The sequence below is a fragment of the Terrapene carolina genome, unplaced genomic scaffold, assembly GCF_002925995.2.
Source record: "Terrapene carolina triunguis isolate 2854851 unplaced genomic scaffold, T_m_triunguis-2.0 Scaffold34029, whole genome shotgun sequence".
In the NCBI taxonomy this organism is placed as follows: Eukaryota; Metazoa; Chordata; order Testudines; family Emydidae; genus Terrapene; species Terrapene triunguis.
Genome location: NW_020698380.1, coordinates 41,004 through 67,749, shown reverse-complemented (window position 1 = coordinate 67,749; position 26,746 = coordinate 41,004). Strand labels below are relative to the sequence as shown.

General features: G+C 42.4%; 1 protein-coding gene across 4 annotated transcripts in view; it reads right to left on the bottom strand.

Annotated features, from left to right (window-relative positions):
• Positions 1-26,746, bottom strand: part of LOC112102149 (dnaJ homolog subfamily C member 13) — a 101,990-nt gene that overhangs the window by 61,271 nt on the left and 13,973 nt on the right. For all 4 annotated transcript variants that reach the window (XR_003899994.1, XM_024193258.3, XM_024193259.3 and 1 more), the window contains exons 3-16: positions 15,647-15,722; positions 14,639-14,788; positions 12,970-13,011; positions 10,940-11,140; positions 9,681-9,887; positions 9,492-9,587; positions 8,987-9,078; positions 7,409-7,575; positions 7,182-7,261; positions 6,931-7,100; positions 4,041-4,140; positions 3,568-3,675; positions 2,421-2,576; positions 1,671-1,727 (exon numbers count right to left, since the gene is read on the bottom strand). Coding sequence is in view for 3 of the 4 variants with exons in the window: in XM_024193258.3 (XP_024049026.1) it covers positions 1,671-1,727; positions 2,421-2,576; positions 3,568-3,675; positions 4,041-4,140; positions 6,931-7,100; positions 7,182-7,261; positions 7,409-7,575; positions 8,987-9,078; positions 9,492-9,587; positions 9,681-9,887; positions 10,940-11,140; positions 12,970-13,011; positions 14,639-14,788; positions 15,647-15,722 (1,702 nt within the window). In the remaining variant the exon portion in view is untranslated. The remainder of the gene's footprint in view (positions 1-1,670; positions 1,728-2,420; positions 2,577-3,567; positions 3,676-4,040; positions 4,141-6,930; positions 7,101-7,181; positions 7,262-7,408; positions 7,576-8,986; positions 9,079-9,491; positions 9,588-9,680; positions 9,888-10,939; positions 11,141-12,969; positions 13,012-14,638; positions 14,789-15,646; positions 15,723-26,746) is intronic.

The following is a 26,746-nucleotide window of genomic DNA, read 5'->3' as shown; positions in this document are numbered from 1 at the left end:
GGGCAGCGGGGCTCCCCGGAGAAGTTGAGGAGCCGGCGCCGTGCGGAGCCCCGAGCCCAGCGGCGGGCGCGGCAGCAGAGCCGGGGCTGGGACCGGCTGCCCGGGCTGCGGGGGACCCGGGCGAGCCCCAGGCGGGCAGCGGGGCTCCCCGGAGAAGTTGAGGAGCCGGCGCCGTGCGGAGCCCCGAGCCCAGCGGCGGGCGCGGCAGCAGAGCCGGGGCTGGGACCGGCTGCCCGGGCTGCGGGGGACCCGGGCGAGCCCCAGGCGGGCAGCGGGGCTCCCCGGAGAAGTTGAGGAGCCGGCGCCGTGCGGAGCCCCGAGCCCAGCGGCGGGCGCGGCAGCAGAGCCGGGGCTGGGACCGGCTGCCCGGGCTGCGGGGGACCCGGGCGAGCCCCAGGCGGGCAGCGGGGCTCCCCGGAGAAGTTGAGGGGCCGGCGCCGTGCAGACAGTCACCGCTTCTAATGTCGACGCTTTCCCCTTAGGTGTGGACTCACAAAGTCGAATTACTGTCCTTAGTGTGGACAAACAAGTTCGACTTTGCAATATCGATTCCACATATTCGATTTAAGTGAAATCGAAATACCCTTCTAGTGTAGACATACCCTTAGTTAACAGTGCTGTGTTTCACAGTTCACGACAACTGCAGTCGTATTTTCCACAGTGGTCCAGTGAGGGTACCTACTCTCAGGCTTCCACCAACTCTCTGACTTACAGCTCCCCAGCAATTGCCTTTCTTGGGTGAAGACCTGCATCTCACTCCCTTCTGACTGGGCTATTTCCAGGCTACACAGGTCCCTGCCTTCACTGTGTTATTCCCAGCAGAGGAAGGCTTCCCAAAAACACCTGCTTACTTTCAGAGACTAACAAAGTGAGTGATTGTCAATGGTTATAAGTTATTGAAGGGCTCTTCTTATGCAAGCCTATTTTATTCCTAAGGTAAAAGCACCACAGAGAACACAAAAATAAAAGAACCTACTCACATGCTAATAAGCTTACCAGGGATTACCCCAACCCTAACATGGGCTCTGACTGGAGCAGTCCCTCAAACAGCTGACCCAAAGGGTTTCCTTTTAGTTTTAAATACATCACAGCTTCAGCTCAGAACAAAACACCCAGTCTTATAGGTCTCAGTAGGCCCAGTCCTTCCTTCCAACCCTTGTCTAAGGACTTTGGCAGGACCTCTGTCAAGGGTCCATTTGCTGGATCAGAAAGAAGGCCTTCAGCCAGTTTAAAGCCAGTCTATTTATCCAAAAAATCCTTTGTCTAGGAGCCCATAGAGAATTCAGTTTTGAACTAGTGTATGCATACCTCTCCCGGGGGCAGCTTCAATGGGCTGATAATGGAGAAAGTATATTAGCATCCCTCTCCTACTAGAGAAGGTATATCCAACAGCTCAACAACACAATTGCATTTTTACTACAATGGACCTCAAAGGTATTAAATATAATTCAATTCAAGAAAATTCAGTCCATCACATTATATATGTGCAAGCCAGAATAGACTGTCTCATTCTGCTATAGTCTGAGGATATTTACCACTGAAAAGTTGGAACTGGTTTTTACTACTGACAAGCTGCAGATTCCAATTTCCTATTCAGAAAAGAAAAAGCCACATTCAACACTTCTCAGCATGTTATCCCAAAGTAATTGTTATTTAAAAAATAATCTCACCTCTATTATTGCCTTCATAACCAAACCAGCTCCTTTTACAATTGCCATTGAAGGGTGCTGAAAAGAGTTAGTTACAATTTAGCAACAGCACAAACTAACTTACATTTTTATGGGGAAAATGAACAGTTCAAGGGATAGATGAAGTTCAGTTTCCTAGGATGCAGTTCTGAATTTAGTTCTGGTCAAAAATTACCAAATTTTTATAGTTCTTGGGGAGCATAGGCTCAGGGCCCCTGAAATAAATTAAGAGTTCTGACCTGTTCCTATGAACAAGAGTCCATATTACAGTCATGCAAATAGCACTACTGAAAGTTTTCAGGGTACTCTCAAAGACTGAAATGATCAAATGGACATGGAAACAATTCTTCTCGGCCTGGTCCACACTACAAAGTTTTACAGGCAAAACTTACCATTTGCTAGAACAGCCTTATATGCATCCACGCTCAATTTTAAATCTTGCTGACAAAACCCTGAGCTTCTGTTGGTCAAATTAAACCAGTTCCCAGAGCAGCACAAACCCTCTACGAGCACTCTTCTACTGGCAAAATGCCTGTGTGGACGCTGAATTACTTATACTGGTACAGAGAGAGTCCTCCAGCAACAATCCCACAATGCCATTGTCCCCACAGACTTTTTGAACTCTGCAATCGGAGATCACAGTGACTGGAAGCCCATGCCCTTTTGAAATGCCTCTCTTCCTGCTAGCACATAGGTATGTCTTGAAATAGTAAGAGAACAAAAAGGTCTCACCTGAAAGAGCTTAAAGAGGGTTCTCCCATTAGATGCTACCATCTCTAACAACATATCAAACTGCTGCCCTTCAGTTGTCTCACTATACGGAGCACAGAGGGCAAATGTAAGGAAGTCCAGAAGTGAACTAATAACAAGGGCACCTGTCCCATGATCCTGAAATTTAAATGAAGTGTGTAAGAATTTTAATCATAGCAGCTGGTTTTAAAATCTTTACTTAGGATTCTTCAGTATTGTCCTTGAGCTACAAAAAGGAGTACAGTCATTTCCCCCACCACTCTTACCTGCATCCCACTTGTAGCTAATAATTAGCAGTATTTCAAATACAGAAAGATAAAAACCATTGCCATCATTTTAGTGTGGCAAAACAAAAGTTTCCAGAGCATCCCACAACGGATTCATTATATCATGCTTCACAGCAGCAGTAAGTCCTCTGAACGGAGTTGAAAGTTTTTTTGTTTTTTTTGGAAAACCAAAAGAGCTCAAATAAATCAGAGTGCTACAGATCAGAGGAGCTACAGTGTCTAAGTAGTCCTTTTAGAGTCCTTGCACGAGTTTGTTCTGTTGGAAAGGATTGGTTTAACGGGGATGCTTTTCTGAATATATTAGACTGAACACATTATTAAAAAAAACCTAATGAGAGCCCTCTTATGGCATGTCTACACTGCCCTGCATTTTGCACAAGGGGGGTTTGTATAGCACCAAAGTGCTGCACTATGACTCCTCTGCGTGGATGCTGCAGGCACAAACTTAAAGGTTCCGAGTTATCAATAATTTAGTCCTCTTTGGTAACTCAGGACCTTTAAATTCACACCTTCAGCATCCACACAGGGGAGTTACAGCATAGCACTTTGGTGCACACTGCTATTCATATGCCCTTAGCCCAAATGGCAGGGCAGTGTAGACTTGCTCTTAGGGTCTGTGGAGAGAGCAGTTTCACTCTGATTTCCCCAGATACAAACTGACTGAACACAGTCTCAATATCAATTAGATATATTTTTGCATGTGAGCAATGAGTGCAAACTTCTCTTATGGCAAAGATATGCACAAGCTTACTTTAAAGGACTAGCTATATATGAGCTGTCAAACCCTCAACCTTGAATATTTCAGTACTTTTTCATGAACTATGCCTTAATCTATGACTTACCACATGAGAATTAAATTTCTCCAATAAGTTTTCCAGAAACTTCTTTGAAGAAAGAAGGGAAGCTTTGTTCAGCTGCTCTTGCCTCAAGTCGTAATCATCATGCATAGGCTATGTGATAAAGAAAGCATTCATAAATGCAGTCATATTTCAGCCTTCGAACTAAACTTAAAGATCTGCACAAGTCTTTTGATGTAGCTGAATGAAGCTACAGTCCAAAATTTAATACTAACAGTGGATTCGTGACAAAGGAAAAACAAGCTAGTTATGAGTGTGAATCCTGTTTCTACTTCTAAACCATGACAACTGAGTCTACTCATGTGATACTATTGGATATCCTACGTACACTGCAAGATACACATGCACTACACTTTCCACACAAACCCCCATTTTCAGCGCCTTGCAATTCACATATTTAATCATTTCAAAATAGGAAATATCCTATTCTGTAACATAGTTGAGAATTAAACACTTACACACATGAGAGCACATAGCATGTCAATAGAAGCATGGGTTACTCCATCATTGTTTCTTTTAAGAGCTTTTACCACCTTTACTCCTAGACGTTCCCGAAATCTGTAAAAAAAAAAAAAAAAAGGTAATTTAAAATGGATATTGCAAGTGCACTTACCTAAAAAGTATCAAGATTTTTTTCAAAAAGCTTTTGACATCAAGAGCCTTTGAACAGCTAACTCAGAATTTAGGGCTTGTCTATATGAATTATTAGTATGTGGCAAGCTGGGGTATAAGTCTATCTCACACTAGCCTGTTGCATACTAATGGCTCGTTTTCACTACCGCGCGACATTGGTGCTGTTGCATCGCGTCAGGTGAAGACGCATTGCGCCAATGGGAGAACGCTCTCCCGTCGACATAATTACTCCACCTCAATGAGAGACAGAAGCTATGTCGGCAGGACATCATCTCCACCAACAAAGTGGTGTCTACACCACGCTAAATTGATGCAACTTATGTTGCTCAGGGTGTGGTTTTCACACCCCTGAGAAATGTCACTTACACTGACTTAAGCCGTACTGTATACAAGGCCTAAGCGTCTGCATGGAACCTTCTGCTGCGCACTAAAGATTCTGTAGTGCACTTTGATCTACTCCCATTTCAAAGCAGAGTAGATCAAAGTGCACTACAGAATCTTTAGAGTGCGACAGCAGGATCTACACCAGGGGTCTCAAACGACCATGAGGGCCACATGAGGACTAGTGCATTGAACCGAGGGCTGCATCACTGACACCCCCCCCTCGCTGCCTCTGGCCACACCCCCACTCCACCCCTTCAATTAGGCCCCGCCCCATTCCAACCCCTTCCCCGAAGTCCCCACCCCAACGATGCCCCCAAGGGGTGCAGAAAGCGTGCAGGGTGCGGCAGGGGGCTCAGGACAGGCGGTTGGGGTGCTCCCTGCCTGCCTGCCCTGGCCCCGCGCCGCTCCAGGAAGCGGCTGGAACTGTGTCCCTGCAGCCCCTGGAAGGGCGGGGGGGTGCCAGGGTTCCGTGCATGCGCTGCTCTTGCCACTCCTCTAGGTACCTCCCACAAAGCTCCCAGTTCCCAGCCAATGGGAGCTGTGGGGGGTGGTGCCTGGAAAGAGGCAATACAGGAGCCTTCTGCCTCCTTCCCTCTCCCCCCCGGCCCGAAGGGGCATGCTGCCAGCTGCTTCAGAGAGTGGCACGGGGCTCGCAACGCCACAGGGGGCAATCCCGCAGGTAGGCAGAGGGGCAGCGCGGGGAGCTTGGCAGGCCACACACCGCATGCGGCCCGTGGGCCACGTGTTTGAGACCCCGATCTACACAGACAGACAGGATATGTCTACACAGGAAAGAGATAACTGCAACTGGCCCGTGCCAGCCGACTCTGGCTCGTGCTGCAGGGCTGTTTCACTGCTGTGTAGACTTCCGGGCTCTGGCTGGAGCCCAAGCTTTGGGACCCTCCCATGCCGCAGGGTCCTAGTGCCCAGGCGCCAGCGCAAGCCCAGAAGTCTACACAGCAGTGAAACAGCACTGATGCCTGAGCCCCATGACCCTGAGTCAGCTAACACCAGCCAGCTGTGGGTGACCAGTTGCTGTGTAGACATACCCTTAGAGCCCAGCAGGATGGTGTGGAGTAAACTTAGTGTGGAGCAAGCTGGGGTGTAACTGCTCATATATACACACACAAGTCTTTAGAGGACCTCTCCCTACATATTTTCATTACAACTAAACAACGTACATTATGGCCAAAAGAAAGCTGAGTCCAAAAGCCCAAAAAGTCAGAGTTCAAAGTCTGACATAATGGTAGTTCTAGTAAGGACATGGATTTACTAAACGCACAACAAAAGAAATTATCACTTTACATGACCAGTGAAAAGTTTACAATAGATTAATGCCCAAAAATCAGAGAATTCAAGTTCAAGAAATTAAAGTATAGCTAGAAGATTTTTTTTTTTTAATTTAATTTGCCCAATTTTTTTCTATTTATAAAATTTCTTTGCAATAATCTTTTAAAAGCCACATACATACTCTTAACACATATAATGACAGCTGAACGGACTTCATTTTCACAAAGTAGCCTAACTGTGAAAGTGAACAAGACATGCACAATTTCTTCAGAAAGTCAGTCAAAAGGTTTCCAGATTGCATCTTTAAGCCAATTAAGAGTATGTACCATGAGTTCTACAAATTGGCAATGAGCAACATCGCAAAACCTACTTCCTTCACATCTTACTTTTTGCTCCTCTAATGCATGTAATCCAAGGTGTAACTTACTTTACACTAAGCTTGGTGCTCACTGCACCTTTTATCCCCTGTGGAATGTATGGAATTTGTAATTGCAGCTGATGTGTCACCAGAAAGATTAAACCAGAGGTAGTCTATTTTTCGGTCATGGTCCAAATTTCTTGGTGAAGGTATAGTCAAGGTCCAGACTCCAGAGAAACAACAATAATGAAAAATAGTAAATAAAGATTTTGGGGTTCGTTCAAAAGCATCTGGCGGTCCATCTATTGACTACCCCTGGATTAAACCATTGCATTTGTTCTTTCAAGGAAAAAAGTTCAGTTTTGAGTGTTCTACCAGTAAATATCTAACATACACTATAACTTAAAAGCAGAACCATAGCTGGCAACGCTAAAGATTAAATCTTAGAGTGCTGAGAACCCCTAATTCAGAAACCGTCAGCAAGATGCAGTTTATACAATCAGGTGATCCAGTACCATCAACCTTATAGTTTTACATACATTAAACTGCTACTTTATAAAAGTTTTTCCCTGAAGCCTCAGCAATTATGGATGATCCCAACCTCAACTCAGACTCAAAGTTTCAAGGAGACTGGTGAGTACAAGCCTTTAGAACAGTTTCCCGCTATCAGCTTAAATACTTACTTAGGAAGCTGAGTAAAGGCAAGGAAGCCAGCTTTTGAAGCAACTAGTCGTCTCACAGCTTGGAACTGGCTTTCAAGTTCTGCATTAGATGCTACAATGTCCCCCTCTTGAGACAGTAATGCTGTTATGGCATTATTAATCAGTTTCTCCTTGTTTTCAGAGAACAGACCCTGGTTAAGGAGGAAGAACCATTAATACTTGTATAAAGTAACAAAAAACTGTAAGAGACTGGGCAGAGAATTAATTCTTACATCTTGTGTTACTGCATGCAGAACTCCACTGTATGAGATGTTAGCATTGAACCTGAACACAGCATCTGCAAAATTACCATCTGCAATGAAAAACAAAGTGTAGTTGGGAGTTACAGGATTTTAAATGGCTTAGAGATATGTTGTGCTATTAAAAAAAAAAAAAAAAAAAAAAAAGAAATAAAAAAAAGACACCATGTACTTTGAACTGCAGTAAAAGCTGAACTTACTTGGAGGAGCAGCTAAAAACCGGAGGTGAAGGCTCTCTACTTCCTCATCTACAGGCATGCTCAGCAATCCCCAGCGCTGGCCTTTGTGTGTTGGGGTCATTTTCACACACACATCTCTATTGCCAGAGGCTCTTACTCCATCCAGCAAGCTAGCTAACAGGGAATCTCTGAGAAGAGAGAAACATGTTTAGACACTTCCTACCCTGTGAATTTATTTAGGTACTTAACTGGAAAATGATGATTGTTATAAGAAAAAAGTTGAGCACACTGATTGAACCGTAAGTACGTGTGCCCAAGATTCCTACTGGAATTTACATAGATCAGTGTTTTCCACTCTTTAAAGTTTGTAATGCTACCAAATACAAACTGCATGAGCCAATGACATGACAAACTATAGTGGAACTCTTCCACTAACAATAAGGAGATATGTAAAGGGATAGTGGATGGTGTAGTATGGTAGGGAAAGTAGTATTTCAGCTAGACTAGATTTTTCTGGCTTTTTTTTTTTCCTTGCATGCACTACTTTCGTTTTTATTTTCTGCACACAAGCACCTTGCTCTACAATCAGAGGTGCCCAGCTTATGGCCCATTCACAGCCCAACAGAGCATTTCATAAGGCCCACAGCCTGCTTCCACACAATATACTAGCAACTCATTCATTAGCATTCTGCTGTCATGTTTACATCATTTTAGTTTACACAAGAGTGAAAATAGGCTGTTTCTATGTACAAGTACTGTCTAAATACATACAAAATAAGTTGAACTTAAAATATAAATCAATACAGGTGACTTTAAATCTTAATATGTAGAATCTGTTTGGCCCACATAAGGATGTACTTAGGTTTATATGGCCCTCCTGTGTAATAAGGTTGAGCACCACTACTCTACAGGATATCCTCAGCCACATTTAATCCATACAGGTGTGATGGACAGACGGGGGGGGAGGGGGGGGCGAAGGGGAGAGAAGAGGAAAGATCAACTCAGTCCAGACACTAAACAGTTAAGCACATGGATACCAGCTAAATATCTAGATTTAATATATTAGCTTTCAATCAATAGTAGTTTCTCAAGATAGAGCTTGTTAATACTGTCTCTCTCCTCTAATCGACCCTACTTCCTAACACTCCGGTTTGTTTAATCAGCATGTCTAACTACAAAACTTTTCAAAAACTTGTCAATTACCTTGACACCACGTTGACAAAATGTCTATTTCTAATTGACCCTCTATGACTATTCACCTGTATGGGATAATATAAGTGTAGGAGAAATTTTTTTTTTTTTTAGTTTCTTCCACGATCCCGTTTACTGAAAGCAGATAGATATGGAACACCAAGGAGTTAACAAATTTAAGTGAGAAGCAGATGACACATGGGGAGATGTCACGTGGTATCTGTTTGGAGGTAGCACAGGCATCTTCAGGGTACAAGTCACAGAGAGTTGAAGGCAGGCTTTGAATGAAGTGAGTCTGAATTTGGTCCTTGAAGGTGTTATTTTTAACTTCACACAGCTTACATAATATTTTTGTCATTCAAACTGATTTCCCATTTACATTTCTCTGTAATCAAACTTTTAAAATACCTCTCTGTTGAAGAATATTTTCGGATTTGTCCCTTGATAAATTCAATGGTAAAAAGCTGTGGATTTTCACAATCACATACCAGTGCAAATACCTAAAAAGAAGAAGCCATGTAATAAGAGACCACCACACTTATAGGAAGCATTTAATGCACTTCTCATGTACTCAAGGAGGTGAATTGTTGAACCAATGCTCAATGTTACAATATATACTCAAGTTTCAAGGAAGTGACCAAAAAAAAAAAAAAAAAAAAAAAAAAAATGAGAACTGCAAGTGTAATCAGAACTTCCTAGAATTTGTTTTGTCAGCTTTTCTTGGGGTTGTGTTTTTTCAAAATGAATCCCAAGAATGGTTTCTGTATCTTTAGAAAAGGGGGTCAGACTAGAATGAACACAGTAAATAGAACTAATGAGTGAACCTCAGTTTTAATTGTCATGTTGCAGTAGTACTATAGAATAATAAATTTGACTATTAAAATGCAATATTGTAAACAGGATTGTCACCTACCTCTCCTAGAGGTTTCAGTGTCACAATATTATAAGTAGCAGGATCCCGCTCTACTAAGCAAGTTTCTGTAAGGGCTAATACTCTTTTCACAGGTTCCTTAAAGAAAGAACATGTTAGAAAAGGGGACCTCTTTTTTAGCCACCTAATAAATCAAACCAATAAGATGTAGTCTAAGTTTGTAGACCTTACCGAATGTCTAGGTGTTATTTTTTGAACAACAAATTCTGCTAAAGATGTGATAGACTCATCATTGCTGTATTTCCCAAAGCGAAGGCTCAAGTATTGCTCAAATTCTAAAGGTTCTTTCCTTATTCGGAGGGAGATGCCTATATAATTGCCAGCATGTTCTATTGCACTTTTGATAATTTCTTCCCTTTGCTCAGATGCAAACATGTGCTGCAAATTTTAGGAAGAGATATTTAGGTAAGTTTAACACAAAAAATAAGATACTGAACATCAGGTATAATCAGCTCACAGACTTAAAGTTTCTAAATAGTTATAAAAAAAGTCGACTTGTTTATATTGCATGGCAGTCTGTTTTTTTTTATTAGTATCATTTACTAGTAAATGTTGTTGACTTGACAAATGGCAAAATTCCCCCTCTCCCCCCCACACAACCAGAAATACTATGACAATAAAGAATTAACATTTCTCCACAGCAGTTTGTAACTTGACTTCACTAGTTAAAATGGTTATAAAAATTTTTAAGTTAAGATATTTTCCTAAAATAAATCAGAAATAAAGTATTATATAGAAGTTGTCAATCAACAATACCCATTGTACGTTTTTTGTAAACAAGAAATAAAACTCGAAGTGTGTCTTGAATAGCTTAATTCATGTTTCCCTCTTTAATAAATAGAAAATTAAAACATTTAATTGTGGCAGCACTGATGTACAGGTATCTAAGTTTAAGGTAATTCCTACTGCAGAGCTATCTTGTTTTGCTGCAGACCATTCAGTTGCTTGCAATGTAGTTCATAATAAGTGGCTTAGGATTTTTATTTTAATTATGTATGGGTTCTGCGCTCCCTCATTTTAACTTGTTCCACTCAAGTTTATACGCAGGCAGATAATAACCAGTCTCCCGGTTAGTACTCAAGGGGACTTGGGCAGAATTCCATATTAAATGTTTTATTGAACCAACTTCTGTTGATGAATGAAGCTTTCAAGGTCTGTGGAGATCAAAAGCTTATCTCTTTCACCAACAGAAGTTGGCCCAATGTTGCTCTCATATCCTGGGACCAACATGGCTACAACACTACCAATATTAAATGTTGTATAATTGGCCCTGTTGAACTTACTAAATGGCTTGTAGATTGAGTAGTTTGATATCTGCCATGGTAGTGATTTGAACTTTCAGGCAAGAGAATGAGACAGCCTCACACTTATTATTCTGTTTATGTAAAACTTCTCCTGACTTGATATGCATAAAATGTTATAATACTCACCAATCTACTAAATCCTCCATAAAGTATAGCGAAACCTCCCTGATAGTCAGAGAGATCAGCAAAGCCTTCGATATTTCTGTAGTCATAGGAACACAGGACTTTATTAGTTGCAGGATTAATTTGATCAAACCCTCCAGGAGTCACTTCCAGAATCACAGGTTTTCTCATGTCACTCCAGTGATGCTTATAGCAGTTGTATCTCTATGAAAGAAGAAACTGCTGTTAAGTTCAGAGACAACCAAAAAGACTTCTTCACCTTCTGAGGACTACATCTACACATAACAGTTCTTTAATTTGAGATTGTTTCATATGATCAAGCAAGTTTCCCCAATAAATCTGAAAGCCATGACAGCACAGCATGGTTTGACCTATCTTTACCTCCTGACCTTCACGTTTATTTATTACATTGTAATTGATATAAGCTTAACTCAGTCTTGACACACTGTTCACTTACGGGATATTCACACTGCAACATGAGCCCGGGCTCAAGCCTATCCATCACCCCTCGCATTTACACTGAAATAGGGCTAACCCAGTGCTCGGCCCCAGTGTCCCAGGATCCTGCAGGGTAGGACCACCCAAGGTAGAGTCCGATGGAACCCGGGGTCCAAGCCCTATTGCTTTGCATTGTAGCTGCAGCCCCGCTTGACTCAGGGCCTGGGAGTCATCCAGCAGTATGACAATTATCCTAACAATCTGCAAGCCACTCGGAGAACTGAAGTTACCCCCCTTGGTGTTAACCTAGTCTCTTCTGATCACCGCTCTGCAAGCACACTATCAGAGAGCCTCCTGGGTTGGGTTATCTGTTCAAGCTTCCTGTAAAGTGCAGGATAGGCAGTAAAGTTCTCACAGTGCACCGTGGTCATAGGGCTAGAGAGGCCACATTCTGCAGGGGACACTAGGGACTCTGGCATATGGTTACCTTGACTTGGGTCTGCGCACTGCCAGTCGCCAGAGCCCTAGGTTTAGCACGGGTTAGAAGAGTCCTAAATGCAGGGTTTAAATACCATGTAGACACTCAAGCCCAGGGTCCCCCATCATGGGTCAGTTGACTCAAGTCCCACAAACCCTGGGCTTACATTGCAGTGTAGACATAGCCTTAGACAGGGAATCCCCAACAAATTTCAGTCATTAGAATCTTGATTGTTCTAACAGTGCTATGGAATACTTGTTTAGTAAAGTATCACTTCAAAAAAGTCCTACATGGTGTCGCCCTAGAATGGTAATAGGCTTCTAGACACTCAAAAGGATATAAATGAACAAAGCCATCAAAACAGAAGACCTATTAAGATGCATTCCAGGGAGACGAGTGGATGTGAAACCAAGTATCAAGGTATGGGTGTTAAATGCATAAATCTCATAAGCTGACTTACTACAGAGATTCAGTAGCTAGTTTCCAGTAAGCTCTTTCATGCTCTCTCCATAAGTCTTCTTTAAGAAGATATGTTTGGAAGTTTTTCCCTACTCCCACTATAGACCAAAAATTTGCATTTCCCCCCCCCCTTCACAGCAGCTAGCAATGAGGTGGTGAAGTCCTCCCAAAGTACATAAGTGCTACTACACATTTACTTTCAAACGCAAGTCTTTGCTGACCAGTGTTCTGATAACTTCACTTGAATTTCAACTATTTCTAATTAATAATATTCAATCTCCTTTCAAAAGAGATTTTTGAAATAGATCCACAGTTCTGTAGTCTGTCTACTATAGCTACACCACATAAGTGTACCTTGATAGCAACCCTTGAAGTGACAAAGAAGTATATTTTTTCCAGTTTGTTTGTGCAGTTATACAGGTTACCTCTTTGCTCTATATGGAGAGTTCTCCCATATTGTTCATCTCACAACATTTAAAAAAAAGAAAAAAAATTGCAAAGCCACAAAATTGGCAGGAAATTCAGATTTAGGTGTAGCCATAACTATTTAAAATATAAAGGGACATGGTCAACTCAAAATTAAAGTCTGTTTTTACAGTATTTTGTAAATATGAAATGACTGGATTTGTAGTCCAATACAGACAGGCCAGATACTTGCCCTTCCTGTGATTTTTCCTTCTGAAAAGTCTGTTCTGAATCTCTGTAAAAAGGAGAATGGAAACAAGTTGTTACTGTGATTTCAGTGAGAAAATAATTCATTGTTTTAATTATTCCCGAGGGACTCCGACGTGAATCCTTTTGGGATAGTCTAAAACTTAAAGATTTAAAAGTTGTATATTTAAAGTGCACCATTTGTTTTATATAAAAACATACGTTCACTGGTAGTGAACAACGCAGTGATACTCAGACGGAGGCTCACAAGCCGCAAGTACCTCTTTAATGCATCTCCTGCAGCACGTGATATTAAAACACTGTGCAGTTTAATTATGAATCACTCCAAATGCTTTTACTGTGTTATTAACAGAGGTGAAAGTAAGCTGGTACCGCATACTGGTAAGAAAGCGGCTGCTGGTAGAGGCTGGTACAAAGCTGACGTTAAAGCACTGCTGCTGCGGCGGGGGCAAAAGGGGCATCTGCCCTGGGGCCAGGCGATTTAAAAGGGCCCAGGGTTCCCGGCCACTGTGGCAGTGGCCGGAGCCCCAGGCAGCGCAGGCCGGGCATCGCTGAAGGGCTGGCTGGGGTAGGCTGGCACCCAGCCCTGCCCATAGACACGGGAAGTATGGGTGCAGGGGGTGCTGCATCACCCCCCCAGGCTTTGCACCCAGCATGGCCCCTCGCCCAGGGTGCCAGCTCCTCACCAACCACCGGCCCCTCTGCTGCCATCCAGGGTCCCAGCTGCTGGCCTGGGGCTCCGCAACTGGCCCCAGCTGTGATCCCAGCCTGGGGTGGAGAGGGGCGTGGCCTGTTGAAGGAGCAGACGCAGCTCAGCACTCCCACCCTAAAAATTGTTCCAGCTCCACTGGCCCTGCCCCTTCCACCTGAGGCCCCGCCCGTTCGGGTCCCAGAGCCAGGCCTCCCCCACCGTGCCCAGGGACCTGGCAGCACTGCGTCCCAGTAAGAGATTTAAGTTAATTGGTTAATAACCAGGGGTGAAAGTAAGTTACCAACTTGCATTAAGTTATTCACTTATATGCTATAAGAATATTAAATATTTAGTACCATAGTAAATGAAACATTCACACTACTGTGGCTCTTTTGGATAATATTGGTCATTAATTTGGCTACTAAACCACTGAGGTCTGAGTATCACTAGTCTAACACATGGAGTAAATTGGAGTCTTAGGGCTGGTCCATACTGGGGCGGGGGATCGATATAGGAAACGCAACTTCAGCTACGAGAATAGCGTAGCTGAAGTCGACGTTTCCTATATCGAACTAAAAAGTACTTACTTCGGGTCCACACGGCGCAGACAGGCTCCCCCGTCGACAGCGCTTCCTCCTCTCGGCGAGCAGGAGTTCCGCAGTCGACGGGGGAGCGCTTCTGGGATCGATCTATCGCGTCCAGATGAGACGCGATAAATCGATCCCAGAAGATCGATCTCTACCCGCCGAATTAGGCGGGTAGTGTGGACCAGCCCTTAGATACAAGTTATTTCAATGAACACTGTAGGCCAAGTATACGAATATCTATTTTAATATATAAGCACAGCAGCTTTCCTTCTCATCACATAAAATACAAAGTGAACATTCTTATTACATCTAATAATAGTGTAACAATACAGTAACATATCTTAAATTGGTTGAATAGCCAAATAACTAGTTCTTACCAGTGCTTCTGTAATGAGTTCTGTTCTATGGTCTGTAGAAAACTTAAGAGTTTCAGACTTCTTTCCACTCCCCTTACGAAAAGTGAGGCTGAATTCTGTTCCTTGCCCCTTTCCAACAGGACCGATACTACAAATATCTCCATAAGGCCACTAAGGTAAACAAATTAAGGTAATTTGATAAGTTTCTATTAATGTAAGAAATAGAATCTTTTATATCCAAATGTAGTGAAACAGGTATTTAAGGGTGTATTTGTACTTTAGGTCTCTTTATAAGAGGTCTTAAATTGTTAAAAACAATTAAGGTTATAACAAAACCCAACACTCTAGTTTGTGACTAATATAAAGGTATACAGTAACTAAATATGGGAGTTATCAACAAGCAGCATATACATCTGTTTTATGATTAAGTATTCAAATTTGATGAAGAAGCTCAATGCATTCACTCTCTGCTGAAAGTGGTAGCTAGGAATTAAAAAAAGCTAACATTTCGACTAATGAGAAAGCACAAGGATCCAAGCAAAGAAGGATAAAATTTGTGACCCTGCAGATCTCTGCTCTGCAGTGATTCCTTTCAGGGACACAGGAACTGTCAAGTAGTCCTGAGATAGGACACAAAAAAAAAGGGAAGTTGAAAGAGATTGTTTTACTAAGTAACTATTTTAGTTCTGTTGTGTAACAGAACAAAGAGGACTATACAAGCTTCTAAAGCCACCAAATCACAGTTTAAACTATTAGTTATTGCATCAGCTACTTTTCTTTAGCATATAAAAGGACAATCTGACTGAGCAAGCCTAGGCACTGCAGTGCCTAATCATGAAATTAGTGCAACTGATACCCCTTTTGGTTATGCTTAGTGTTTACACCAGAGAGAACCCTCTGTAAAACATAGCTGACCACACTCAATATTAAGGAGGGGACAAGAAGAGTCAGAAAAGTATTAACATGAAACCAGATTGCATTAGGATATCTTAAGGTATCCAAGAAGGCTATAACTACATTTATCATTACCTGATTTGTGACTTCTAGTGTGTTCGGATTGTATGTAGTGACGGCATGGGTTCCAACTGAGAAGACTCTCTTATACCTAAAACATAACAAAAAAATTATTTAGTTTAAAAGTATTTTCCTGAAATCTCAAAAACAATATGTACAGATATTCTACTATAAATACACTATCCCCCATTAGGAGAGAATCAACATAAGCCTAATCATAGTCACTAACCATTACAATGAATATGGCCAGACTTGAGTATGCAATTATTTCTCAATATAAAGGATTAAGTTTGCTAGAGTACCCTTTTATCCCTTCATCTTTGCCTCTTAACAATGTGCCTGGTGAACAGAAGAGAAAGGAAAGGTTTAAGAATATTTAAATTGTTGCAGCATTCTCTCCCTCCCTGCCAAACACAGGAAGATCTAAGCCCAAAAACTTAAATAATGTGCATTGACATGTTAGGATAATATTCAGAAGTACAAAATACCAATGGGAAACTTGCAATGGGTATTTTCACCAACATGACTATATGTAGAAAGGCAAAAAAATGAGGGAGAAAACTGTCTCAATTTATGCTATTTTGAATTTGTAACTATTCTGAATGGAGAACACAGCTTCCAAATAAAAGTAACTACTTCAATACTTTTCTCCAAGGAACTATATTGACCTAATTCAACAACAATAAAAAATTAGACAAAAACCGCACCAGAAGTTTGATCGTTTGTGTGGTTCAAAGAAAGGCCAACTGGTCCAAATCTACCAACTGCTAGTTTGCAGCAAGCACCTGAGTATATAGCATCTATACAAATCTTATTTAAAAATAACTTAAGACCTCTAACTTCAAGATCAATGTGTGTGTGTGTAAATCAGCATTAACATTTATGCAAATACAAGAGCTAGAAATCTGGAATTAGAGTTCTACAAACATCTTTAAATCACACCCTGATTCCCTGCCCCTGTATAATTCATCAAAACTAATTAGTAATTAGAGTAACTAGGTATATTTTACATACAGACTTCACACATATTGAAGACATACACATTCCTCAGCATGTTTCAGCTATCAAGAGCCCTCTACTCAACGTGGCTAAAAATGGTATGGCAGGAGCGCATCTCATGGCTGATCGTTAACTATGGATAAGGTAGACATAGTGGGATTTTTCGTCAGCAAAGGAGGTATTAAGGAGACACTTTTCTCTGGATCATGGTGGAAGGGTAAACAGTAAAGTTTTCCTTTGAATCGCAAAGGCAAGCAGGTAGATACATTTTTCAGTGAATGGACAAGCGAACTGGAGGAGGGTCCCAAAGTGAAGTTGTTCTTTACATCTGTCAAGGCTGCTTCCCCACTTTGAACTTTAGGGTACAAATGTGGGGGCCTGCATGAAAACTTCTAAGCTTAACTACCAGCTTAGATCTGGTCCGCTGCCACCATCCCAAAGCTAATTCTCTTCCCTGGGTAGCCTCGAGAGACCGTCACCAATTCCCTGGTGAATACAGATCCAAACCCCTTGGATTTTAAAACAAGGAGAAATCAATCAGGTTCTTAAAAAGAAGGCTTTTAATTAAAGAAAAAGGTAAAAATCATCTCTGTAAAATCAGTATGGAAAATAACTTTACAGGGTAATCAAACTTAAAGAGCTCAGAGGACCCCCCTCTAGTCTCAGGTTCAAAGTACAGCAAACAGAGATAAACACTCTAGTAAAAGGTACATTTACAAGCTGAGAAAACAAAGGAAAACTAACACGCCTTGCCTGGTTGTTTACTTACAAGTTTGAAATATGAGAGACTTGTTTAGAAAGATGTGGAGAACCTGGATTGATGTCTGGTCCCTCTCAGTCCCAAGAGCAAACCACCTCCCAAACAAAGAGCACAAACAAAAGCCTTCCCCCCCCCCCCAAGATTTGAAAGTATCTTGTCCCCTTATTGGTCCTTTGGGTCAGGTGTCAGCCAGGTTACCTGAGCTTCTTAACCCTTTACAGGTAAAAGGATTTTGGAGTCTCTGGCCAGGAGGGATTTTATAGTACTGTACACAGAAGAGCTGTTACCCTTCCCTTTATAGTTATGACAACATCATATGTATTCTGTGTGATACAACGATCTTTAGTCTCTATTCAAGTGGTGAGGTGCCTGGAAGTAAGAGGCTTTGGGTGGACAGAAAGCTAAATGACTAAGTGAAAGAGGTAGTTTCCAGAAGCACCTTCAATTAATATTTTACACACAAGTCAGTTTAAGATTTCTAAAAGGTGACAAGTCAATAAGCAGTAAGGGTCTGGCAGCAGTCAGTTTTACTACTTGAGAGATATTCCTCAATTAGTTATGAGTATCTTCAGAAACAAGCAACCCTAGGAGGAGAAATTATAGACAGTTACCTTCATTCAAGGTTTCATTTCAATATTGCCTAACGTTTAGTCACCATGTTAGAAATAACCTTCCCCCCCCCGCCCGAGACTAGTTTTACAAGTTACTTTTAATTGTATTTTCCTTGCTTTTGTCAGTTACACCATTATATCCTTTTGAAATATTAGTATTTAATGACTGAATGTAAAGCAAATCTGATTAGTCTGAGGAAGGATTTACATACTTCCCATTTGCTCACAGCCTTTTTTGCATGCTACAAATTATTCACATTAAACTATATTTCCAGTGACAGTACTGAACATTTAGAAGCTATAATTTGAGGGATGAGGGAAATCATCAAGAAACTAGATGTAACTTTGAGCAAGTTAAATGAACTTCTGAAGTGTTTACTAACCTCTACTTTATTTGGTTTACAATATAAATCATTGTTTAAAAATAAAATAAGGTGCAAGTACAGAAAGAGTTGACAACTCAAATACTTACAGTACCCAGAAAGAGCTCTTGAATAGAAACTGTTTAATCTATAAAAACTTAATAGACCCATGAATGCAAACTCTCATGGCATCTAGTCTATCCTTACAGGAATATTGTCAAAACTACCGTTCTGTTCTCCTCGCTGCTCAGTTCTGTTAGCAGTCAGGATGTCGAAATACAATAATTCGGCTTTACGTTCTAGAATTAGATAAAATGTTTACTTTGTATAATCACAGGGAGGTGAACAAAATGGTAACTTACATTTACATCATCTCTCAAACATGAGTAAGGTGTATGGCTGTCAGGACTGCCATAGCATGGACATCACCCTATATATCTGAGGCCCCACATAACCCTACATTTTGTGGCTGCATGGACCCCCTTCTCCTCCTCTGCAATCAAACTTCCAAACACCATGGAAGAACAATTTGAGGAGCTGTTTTGGTTTCTTGGAGGGAGGCGGGGAGAGAAAGAGGAATAGGGGCTACTGCCTGTAGTGTGATGTGTTTCTCATCCTCTTATAGAGTTGCATCTAAGCTGCTTCCTTTACAGTTTAGCTACTTTTACAAACCTTCAATCCTCTGGTTTGCAATGATGCGCACAGACAATCTGAATTTACAAAACTTCTGTACAGACGGTAGCAAAAGTAATTCACTGTCAATTAAACTGAAGAGTAGGTTGCAACAAATAGTAAAATAAAGTGAACTAGGCCTGGAAAAGCATCAGTTGTTTAGTTTTCTCCTATTACTAACTAGCTGGTGGTAGATTGGTAACTTTTAACTATAATTCTTCCAAATATAGTTAAGGCCCCTCTACACAAAGCAAGTATTCTTGAGAAATGAAGAGCTCACTTATGTCACGCAGGCTTAGTCTACACTTCAAAGTTTTGCCAGCACTGCTATGTTGGCTAGGAGCATGAAAACAAAAACACACTCCCCCACACAGCTATGCCAGCAAAAACCCTGATGTAGACAGCTATGCTCACACAAGAGTGCTTCTGTCTGTTTAGCTAGCATTGCTGGTTGAAGAACTCCATCTGTCAGCTTACACTGAATCTCTAAGCCGGCAAAGACTATAGGGCAGGCAAGCCCACCTCTACTTTTGCAGTGAAGATGAGGCCTAAAATCAGTGGATAGCCTGAGTGTTTCACAGTGTGGCCACTCTCATTTGAGCTAACTATTGCAGTGAAGAAAAAAATATTACACAAGCCAAAAGTAAAAAAAAAAAAAAAAGCACCTTTAACGGTGAAGATAAGGTCTTGCTTACCAATAGAATGATTGGATTAGCAGCTGATGACTTGTGCTAACTTGGGCTAGGTCTACACTACAGCGGGGGGTCGACCTAAGATACGCAACTTCAGCTACGTGAATAGCGTAGCTGAAGTTGCGTATTTTAGGTCGACTTACCTGGCTGTGAGGACGGCGGCAAGTCAACTGCTGCCGCCTCGCCGTCAACTCTGCTGCCGCCTCTTTCCGTGGTGGATTTCCGGAGTCGACAGCAAAGCGATCAGGGATCGATTTTATCGCGTCTTCACTAGACGCGATAGTCTATCCCCAATAGACCGATTGCTACCCGCCGATCCGGCGGGTAGTGAAGACGTGCCCTTGAGCTGGGTAGCTGAATCCCCACTACTGTACTGGATTGTCAGCAGCACTGGAGATTTAACCCACACCCCGACAGGCCAGCTAACTTGAACTGAAAATCCCACCTAATTCCAGCTAGAGAGCTGCATGTGGACATGAGCTGGAATAGGGCCAACACTCAAGTTATACCATGAGTTAACACAGCAGTGAAGACAATCCTGGAAAAGAAGGAGAATCACAGGATTCCACTGCAGAAAGGCCTAAGGCACAAGGCCATTATCTGGGAGAGGTGTATTCAGAGACCAAAGAAGGGTCAGAGGTCACAGGGAGATCACTGGCAACTTGAGTGAGGACTTTAAAAATTAAGTCACTTAACTGGATAGCTCCCTTTTAGGAGCCTTTCTGGACAAGATCTATAGCAAAAACAATAAACTTAAATTAAAAATTTGGAAAAGGAATGAGACTATGGTTTATACCAAAATGTCCTTTCTGGGCTCAGATTCACTAATCCAGGTTCCTGAAAGTTCAGGAACAGGAAATTAAAATCTCTTAATAGAGATGGGGAAGGAATGGTTCATGTTTGTAAGCCAGAACCACAGTACCTTTAATATATTTATCTTCACAACATCCTGTGAGGTAGGGAAGCATTAACCCCATTTTACAGATGGGGAACTGAAGTACTGAGAGGTTAAATGACTTGCCCAAAGTTACATAGAAGTTAATGGCAGGGTAGGGAACTGAATTCAGCTACAGTGGTTAGTGCTGTGGGAGGCTCTCTTTCCTGCTCTAACAACTTCTCAACAACTTTAGTGGACTGAGTAATTACGTCTCCACTTTGATAACGGAGTTGTCCTCTTTTTAAAAAGACATGCTACAATTTCTTTTTAATATCAAGTTATTTGTGTAGTCCACGTACAGGTTTGGAAGTATTGCAAAGTACTGGAACACCCTTGTCTAATGGAGGTTCCACAGAAAGCCACAAAAAAAATGTGCCTCCCATATCCAAGGTGTGCTAATACCTAACAGCCCTGTGTGTTACAGTGTTTAAGAGGGACAGTGAAACTTTGAGTCAAAAATTATATTTAAAAAGTTCTCTGAAATCAGACCACAGACGCATTTCTATTGATTTTTTTTTTAAAAGGTGTAAATGGAAAGTTTGCCTAAGAACTAGAGAATAAATCAATTAAACTTATTTCTGAATAGTGTTTTCATTTTTTAAAATCCTATGTTACTCATTTACACAAATATATTTGAAAGTTTGATTTGAGAAACATTAGACTAAAAATCTGAAAGAAAGATTTACTTATTCTAACAAAGTAAGGGAATTGAGTTCAATGTTATATAATGTTCTAGAAAGTCGAGAAGGAGAATGGGTAGAATTATTGGTTACTAGAGCGATACAACTATTGGATGTAATCAACTGCATGTTGCAGAAAGGTGAATGGGTGGAGTTATGAATTACAGGGGACTTGCTTTGCTAAAATCTAGAAGCTTCTGGACAGATATGGAACCACGTTATCAAATGCTTTGCCTATCAGTCTGATTTAGCTCATTTGTTTTTATTGTTCAAGGTGTTCATTCACTTTGTGGTTTCTTGTTCTAACAGTAGAAAGTAGGAAAAACTGAACCAATACTACTAACAGGTGAATAGTAAAGATTACCAAGAGTTAATATGAAATTCTGACTCATTATGCCTTAGAATCAAGGTGGAATGATTTAATTCAGCAAGCAGAACCCCAATTTAATTTTGTTTTGCATCTGTACTTTATTCACTACTTAGAAGAAGAAGAACAACTTTTTCAATATCACGTGTCCCACTGAATTAAATGGCATATTGTATGTCACAACACAAATGATCCTGCAGGCAGGACATTTTATATGTTGACCACAACAATGGAATAAGGTCCCTGTTCTAGGCTTTTCAGCAGCATTTCAATATACACTTAAATTTAGGGTTTCCCCGGACATGTCCGGCTTTTTCAGTGTTAAATGGCCGTCCGGGGGGAGATTTCTAATCAAGTAGAAATGTCCGGGATTTCCCCTTTCCCCTCATGCGGAGTGCGGCGCGGCTGATTGGACGCCTGGCCTGATTGAAAGCCGCTCACAGCCATTAGGGCGCTCTAGCAGCCAGAGTCCCTCCCCCTCTCTTGCTCCCTCCTCCCACACAGAGCAGCCGGCAGTGTAGCCTGCATTTCTCCCTCTGCCGGGTGAGCAGGGGGAGCAGAGGCTGCAGGGGGTGTGTGTGTGAAGAGGCTGCAGGGGCAGGGCAGGCGGGGGGAGCAGAGGCTGCAGGGGCGGGGGGGTGCAGAGGCTGCAGGGGCAGGGCAGGCAGGGGGCACAGAGGCTGCAGGGCGAGTGGGGAGCAGGGGGCACAGAGGCTGCAGGGCGAGTGGGGAGCAGGGGGCACAGAGGCTGCAGGGGCGGGGGGGGCGCAGAGGCTGCAGGGGCAGGGCAGGCAGGCGGTGCAGAGGCTGCAGGGCGAGGAGGAGCAGGGCAGGCAAGGGCATAGGGGCTGCGGGGCGAGTGGGGAGCAGGGAAGCCTTAGCAACCCCCAACCAAGATCAGAGCAGGAGGGAGGAGGGGGAATGCAGGGTGCTCAGAGGAGGGGGCAGAGACTTTGGGGAAGGGGTTGGAATGGGGGCGGAGAAGGGACCGGGGCCCCGTGGAGTGTCCTCTTTTTTAAATGTTTGAATATGGTAACCCTACTTAAATTCAGAAAGAGTCCATTAGTATTATATAGCAAAAGATGGTGTAGATGAACTTGTGATTATTCCACAAAATAAAAAAAGCAGAGTAAGGAAGTTAACTTTTTATAGGCTAGCATGACCTTTGTTGCAGCAGTCTGTTCACCTGCAGAATTGTAAAAGGGTGCTCGCTTCAATCTCTGAGTCTGTCATGCATTTTATGGATTGTGAGCAAGTGTTTTACAAATTACAGTTGGAGAACTACTATCTCATATTGCTTAGGTCAGGGGTCGGCAACATTCAGCACGCGGCTCGCCAGGGTAAGCACCCTGGCGGGCCGGGCAAGCACCCTGGCGGGCCGGGCCAGTTTTATTGACCTGCTGACGCGGCAGGTTCGGCTGATTGCGGACCCCACTGGCCGCGGTTCGCCGTCCTGGGCCAATGGGGGCGGCGAGAAGCGGCGCAGGCGAGCAATGTGCTGGCCGCGGCTTATCGCCGCCCCCATTGGCCCGGGACGGCGAACCGCGGCCAGTGGGGTCCGCGATCAGCCGAACCTGCCACGTCAGCAGGTAAATAAAACTGGCCCGGCCCGCCAGGGCGCTTACCCTGGCGAGCCGCGTGCCGAACGTTGCCAACCCCTGGCTTAGGTTCTAGTTACCAGCAAGACCACTTCTCACCAAGCAGATTATGGCAGTCAAGGTTCAACACCAGTTGGCAGTATTGGAACCTTGGTAGACGGCGGGAGGGTATTTTCAATGGAGAGATCTGGATTCTGGATTTCACTTGCCCCATTGGTCAGAAACAACCAGAGTCTGTTGGCATTTAGGGCACGGAACAAAACCTCTGTTCACTCAAACTTTTTAACCTTATGAGGCTGGTGGAGAAGAGGATTTTGTATTTAAAGATAGCTTTTGTTTCCTTCTCTCACCCCCCGCCCCCAAATGTTGCCACAGAATTTAAAATGTAATAGTTGTAAAGTTCAGGAGTGTCCTTTCATGCAGACAATTTGCAAAATGTTAATCAAGATTAACTGTTTTAGTTATTGAAGATGTCCCCAGAGGTCTAGGAACAGGATGTGTGTTTTGTAATTTAAATATAAAAATGCAGAATACATCACAGCCTCTTTAAATCCAATTTTCTTTCTTGAGGCTGTTCAAACTTGAATCCCAACAGTGTTCTATTGTCAGGGACGCAAGACAGAATTTTGGCTATCCAAAAGTCTCTTCACTGCACTCCAGGAGAAAAGCCTGGTGCACAATCTTTTCTGGACTGCCATGTTTGTATCTCACCCCTTCATTCAGGAAGCTGAAACCCTATTTACCACAGAAATTCAGGTGTCTGAGATCTTCAGATAGATTTCTACTGCTGCCACATCTGCACATACAGTATGAGAAGAGGCTGGTGTGTACCAGTTTTAGATTCTGGTGATTTTATAAAGTTATTTTTCATATTTATTATCTAGTATGTAACAGCACTGTAGGATAAACTCCAGTACCAGTTAAAGCCAGCACTTTTTCAGGTATAGCCTGTACCATAAAACTGCCTATAAAAAAAGTTTAAGTAGACATGTAGCTAAATTGCTATATGAAAACAGCTTTTTATAGAAGATTTTAATTCTGCTGCTCAGATCTTCACACTGACATAAAGCAAAAAATAAAAACTACATTTTTAAAAGCTACCACTTTGTCAGAATGGCTTTAACTGACCCATTGCTAATTAATGGATATTCTCTGGCTGAAGTTTAAAATGCCTCTTACAGGAAATCAAGAACTTTTAGTTTATTCATTCAAAATTTTGAATATTTGTTTTTCTGCTAAGAAAATTCACCTCTCTTTTTTCTTGAGCACATTGATCTGGGGACATTTTTAGAACTAAAAGTCTGGCTCAATGCACATCTGGCCCTGTGCAGCAAAATCTTTAGCCATCCAGACTGCTCCTTTTTCACATTACACATTCCATACATATTTTTGTTTTTTTTTTTTTTTAGGCTTCCAAACAGAAGGTCAACTAAGTTTAAGTAGGTACCATTTTCCCTTGAACACCAATGGAAAACAATCCAATTTGGTGTTCATATATTTTAAGAAGAATACAGTGGCTCACATTCATAAGTTGTGCTGCCTTTAAACTTTGATATGATATGCTCTAGACAGACATACACTTATTTGTAAGCAAAGATTCAAGTTAAGAACAGTTAGCAATTGTCAGGATTTTGTGATAACAGTCAAAAATGTTTGCACTACAATAATAGTACCCTGAACAAGACAAACTGATTGTAATGAGTGATGCTTTAGAAAAAAAAAAAAAATATATATATATATATATATATATATATATTGCCTTTAGTAAAAGTTTAAACACAATTTGGGGCCTAGTATAGATTTAGTGACACATATGACTAGGTTTTAATTTAATTGAAGCATATATATTTCTCCTTTACACTTATACACACAGAAGAAGAGCATTAAAGTTGCAAACTCAAGAGTTAGAAAATGTCAGAATGAAGGTCTCCTGTGCAACCTTAATTCATATGTGCACATCCCGTATGATACAGTCTAATTACCGGTACATTATTGCATGCCATTTTCCTAATATTTGAACGCTTGACTCTGCAACCCTATTGTTCTTTTAATTGCAGGTTTTGGGTTTAAATGCAGCTTCCTGATATGAAAAAAAATTCTATCCACCACAGTTTGGGTCAGCAGCAACAGGACCTTTAGCAAAGACCTGTACCGCTTGAGTTAACAGAGTAACATGCAGCAGTAGTAGGCTGTTTTTCTCTGTGACCAGTCACTAACAGAGTGAGACACACTTTGCCAGAGTGCTTCATAGCTATTTGCTGTCAGCAGAGGAATTTAGACTCAGGACTCCTGGGTTCAATTTCAGGTTCTATAGGGGAGTGAGCTCTACAGTGTTTATAGACTCTTCTGCACGGTACCCCAGCTCCTAATCAACCACAAGCCCACAATGCCCCAGCACCTGCCACTTTCCTACTAAATACACCCAGCCCCTATACCCTCTGGCTCCTGCAACACCCCTGACTTTGCCCAAATTCCTCACTCCTCTACATTCAAGTCAGGTGGCTCTTCCTTTTCTACATGGCCTGGAGGCCAGCAGCGGAGCACTGAAGGTGAGGGAGAGATTCCTTGATCTCAGTTCTGGTACACGGCACCACAGCAGCCCCTAGTAGTGACAGGAGCAGTTAGCAAAAATCCTGCTCAATCCCTTCAGCCCTGAGATGAATTATGTTCAGTGCAGGCAGAAACTTTAGAGACTTCAGCTGCCAAACTCTTACAAGTGTGCCGAGCATGGGCACACGTGTTCCGAGGCTCATGACTTGGCCAGATTTGGGTGATTTTTCCACAGAGGCACAGCAAAAGGCACATCTCTGGCACTAGTGTGCTTTCCCCCTCCCACCGTTGCCAAACTTCAAATCCCTGCTTCAAAGCATAGGGTGATAGGGTTTCTCAGTGCAGCAGCTAGAAGAATTTTTCAACATGAACAGGACAATGTATTTGCATGTCCTGGTTCTTGGAACCAGCTGAACCATTTTTGCTGAAACTTAAAAAGAAAAAGGAAAAGAAGTCAGCCTTACACACATACCCACCATGGAAAATTTTAACCCCAACTTAAAACTTTGGCAAAGGTATACAACTGAAAGCCAAGTATTATGGGAAATGTTGGGCAACCTTAGCTATAGGCAGCACTACCAGCTCTTTATATAGTATAGGGTTACCATACGTCCGGTTTTTCCCGGACATGTCCGGCTTTTTGGTAATCAAACCCCCGTCCAGGGGGAATTGCCAAAAAGCCGAACATGTCCGGGAAAAATACCGCCAGCCGGGCACTTCCCCTCCCGTGGCTGCTGTGCTCCTCCCCTGACTCTTAGGCTCTGTTTAAGAGCCGAGCTGCCCGAGCACTACCGGCTTCGGGCAGCCCCCATGCCTCTGGACCCTGCGCCCCCGGAGGCCGGGAGGGGAAATGCCCGGCCGGTGGCTCAGGGTCCGGAGGCATGGGG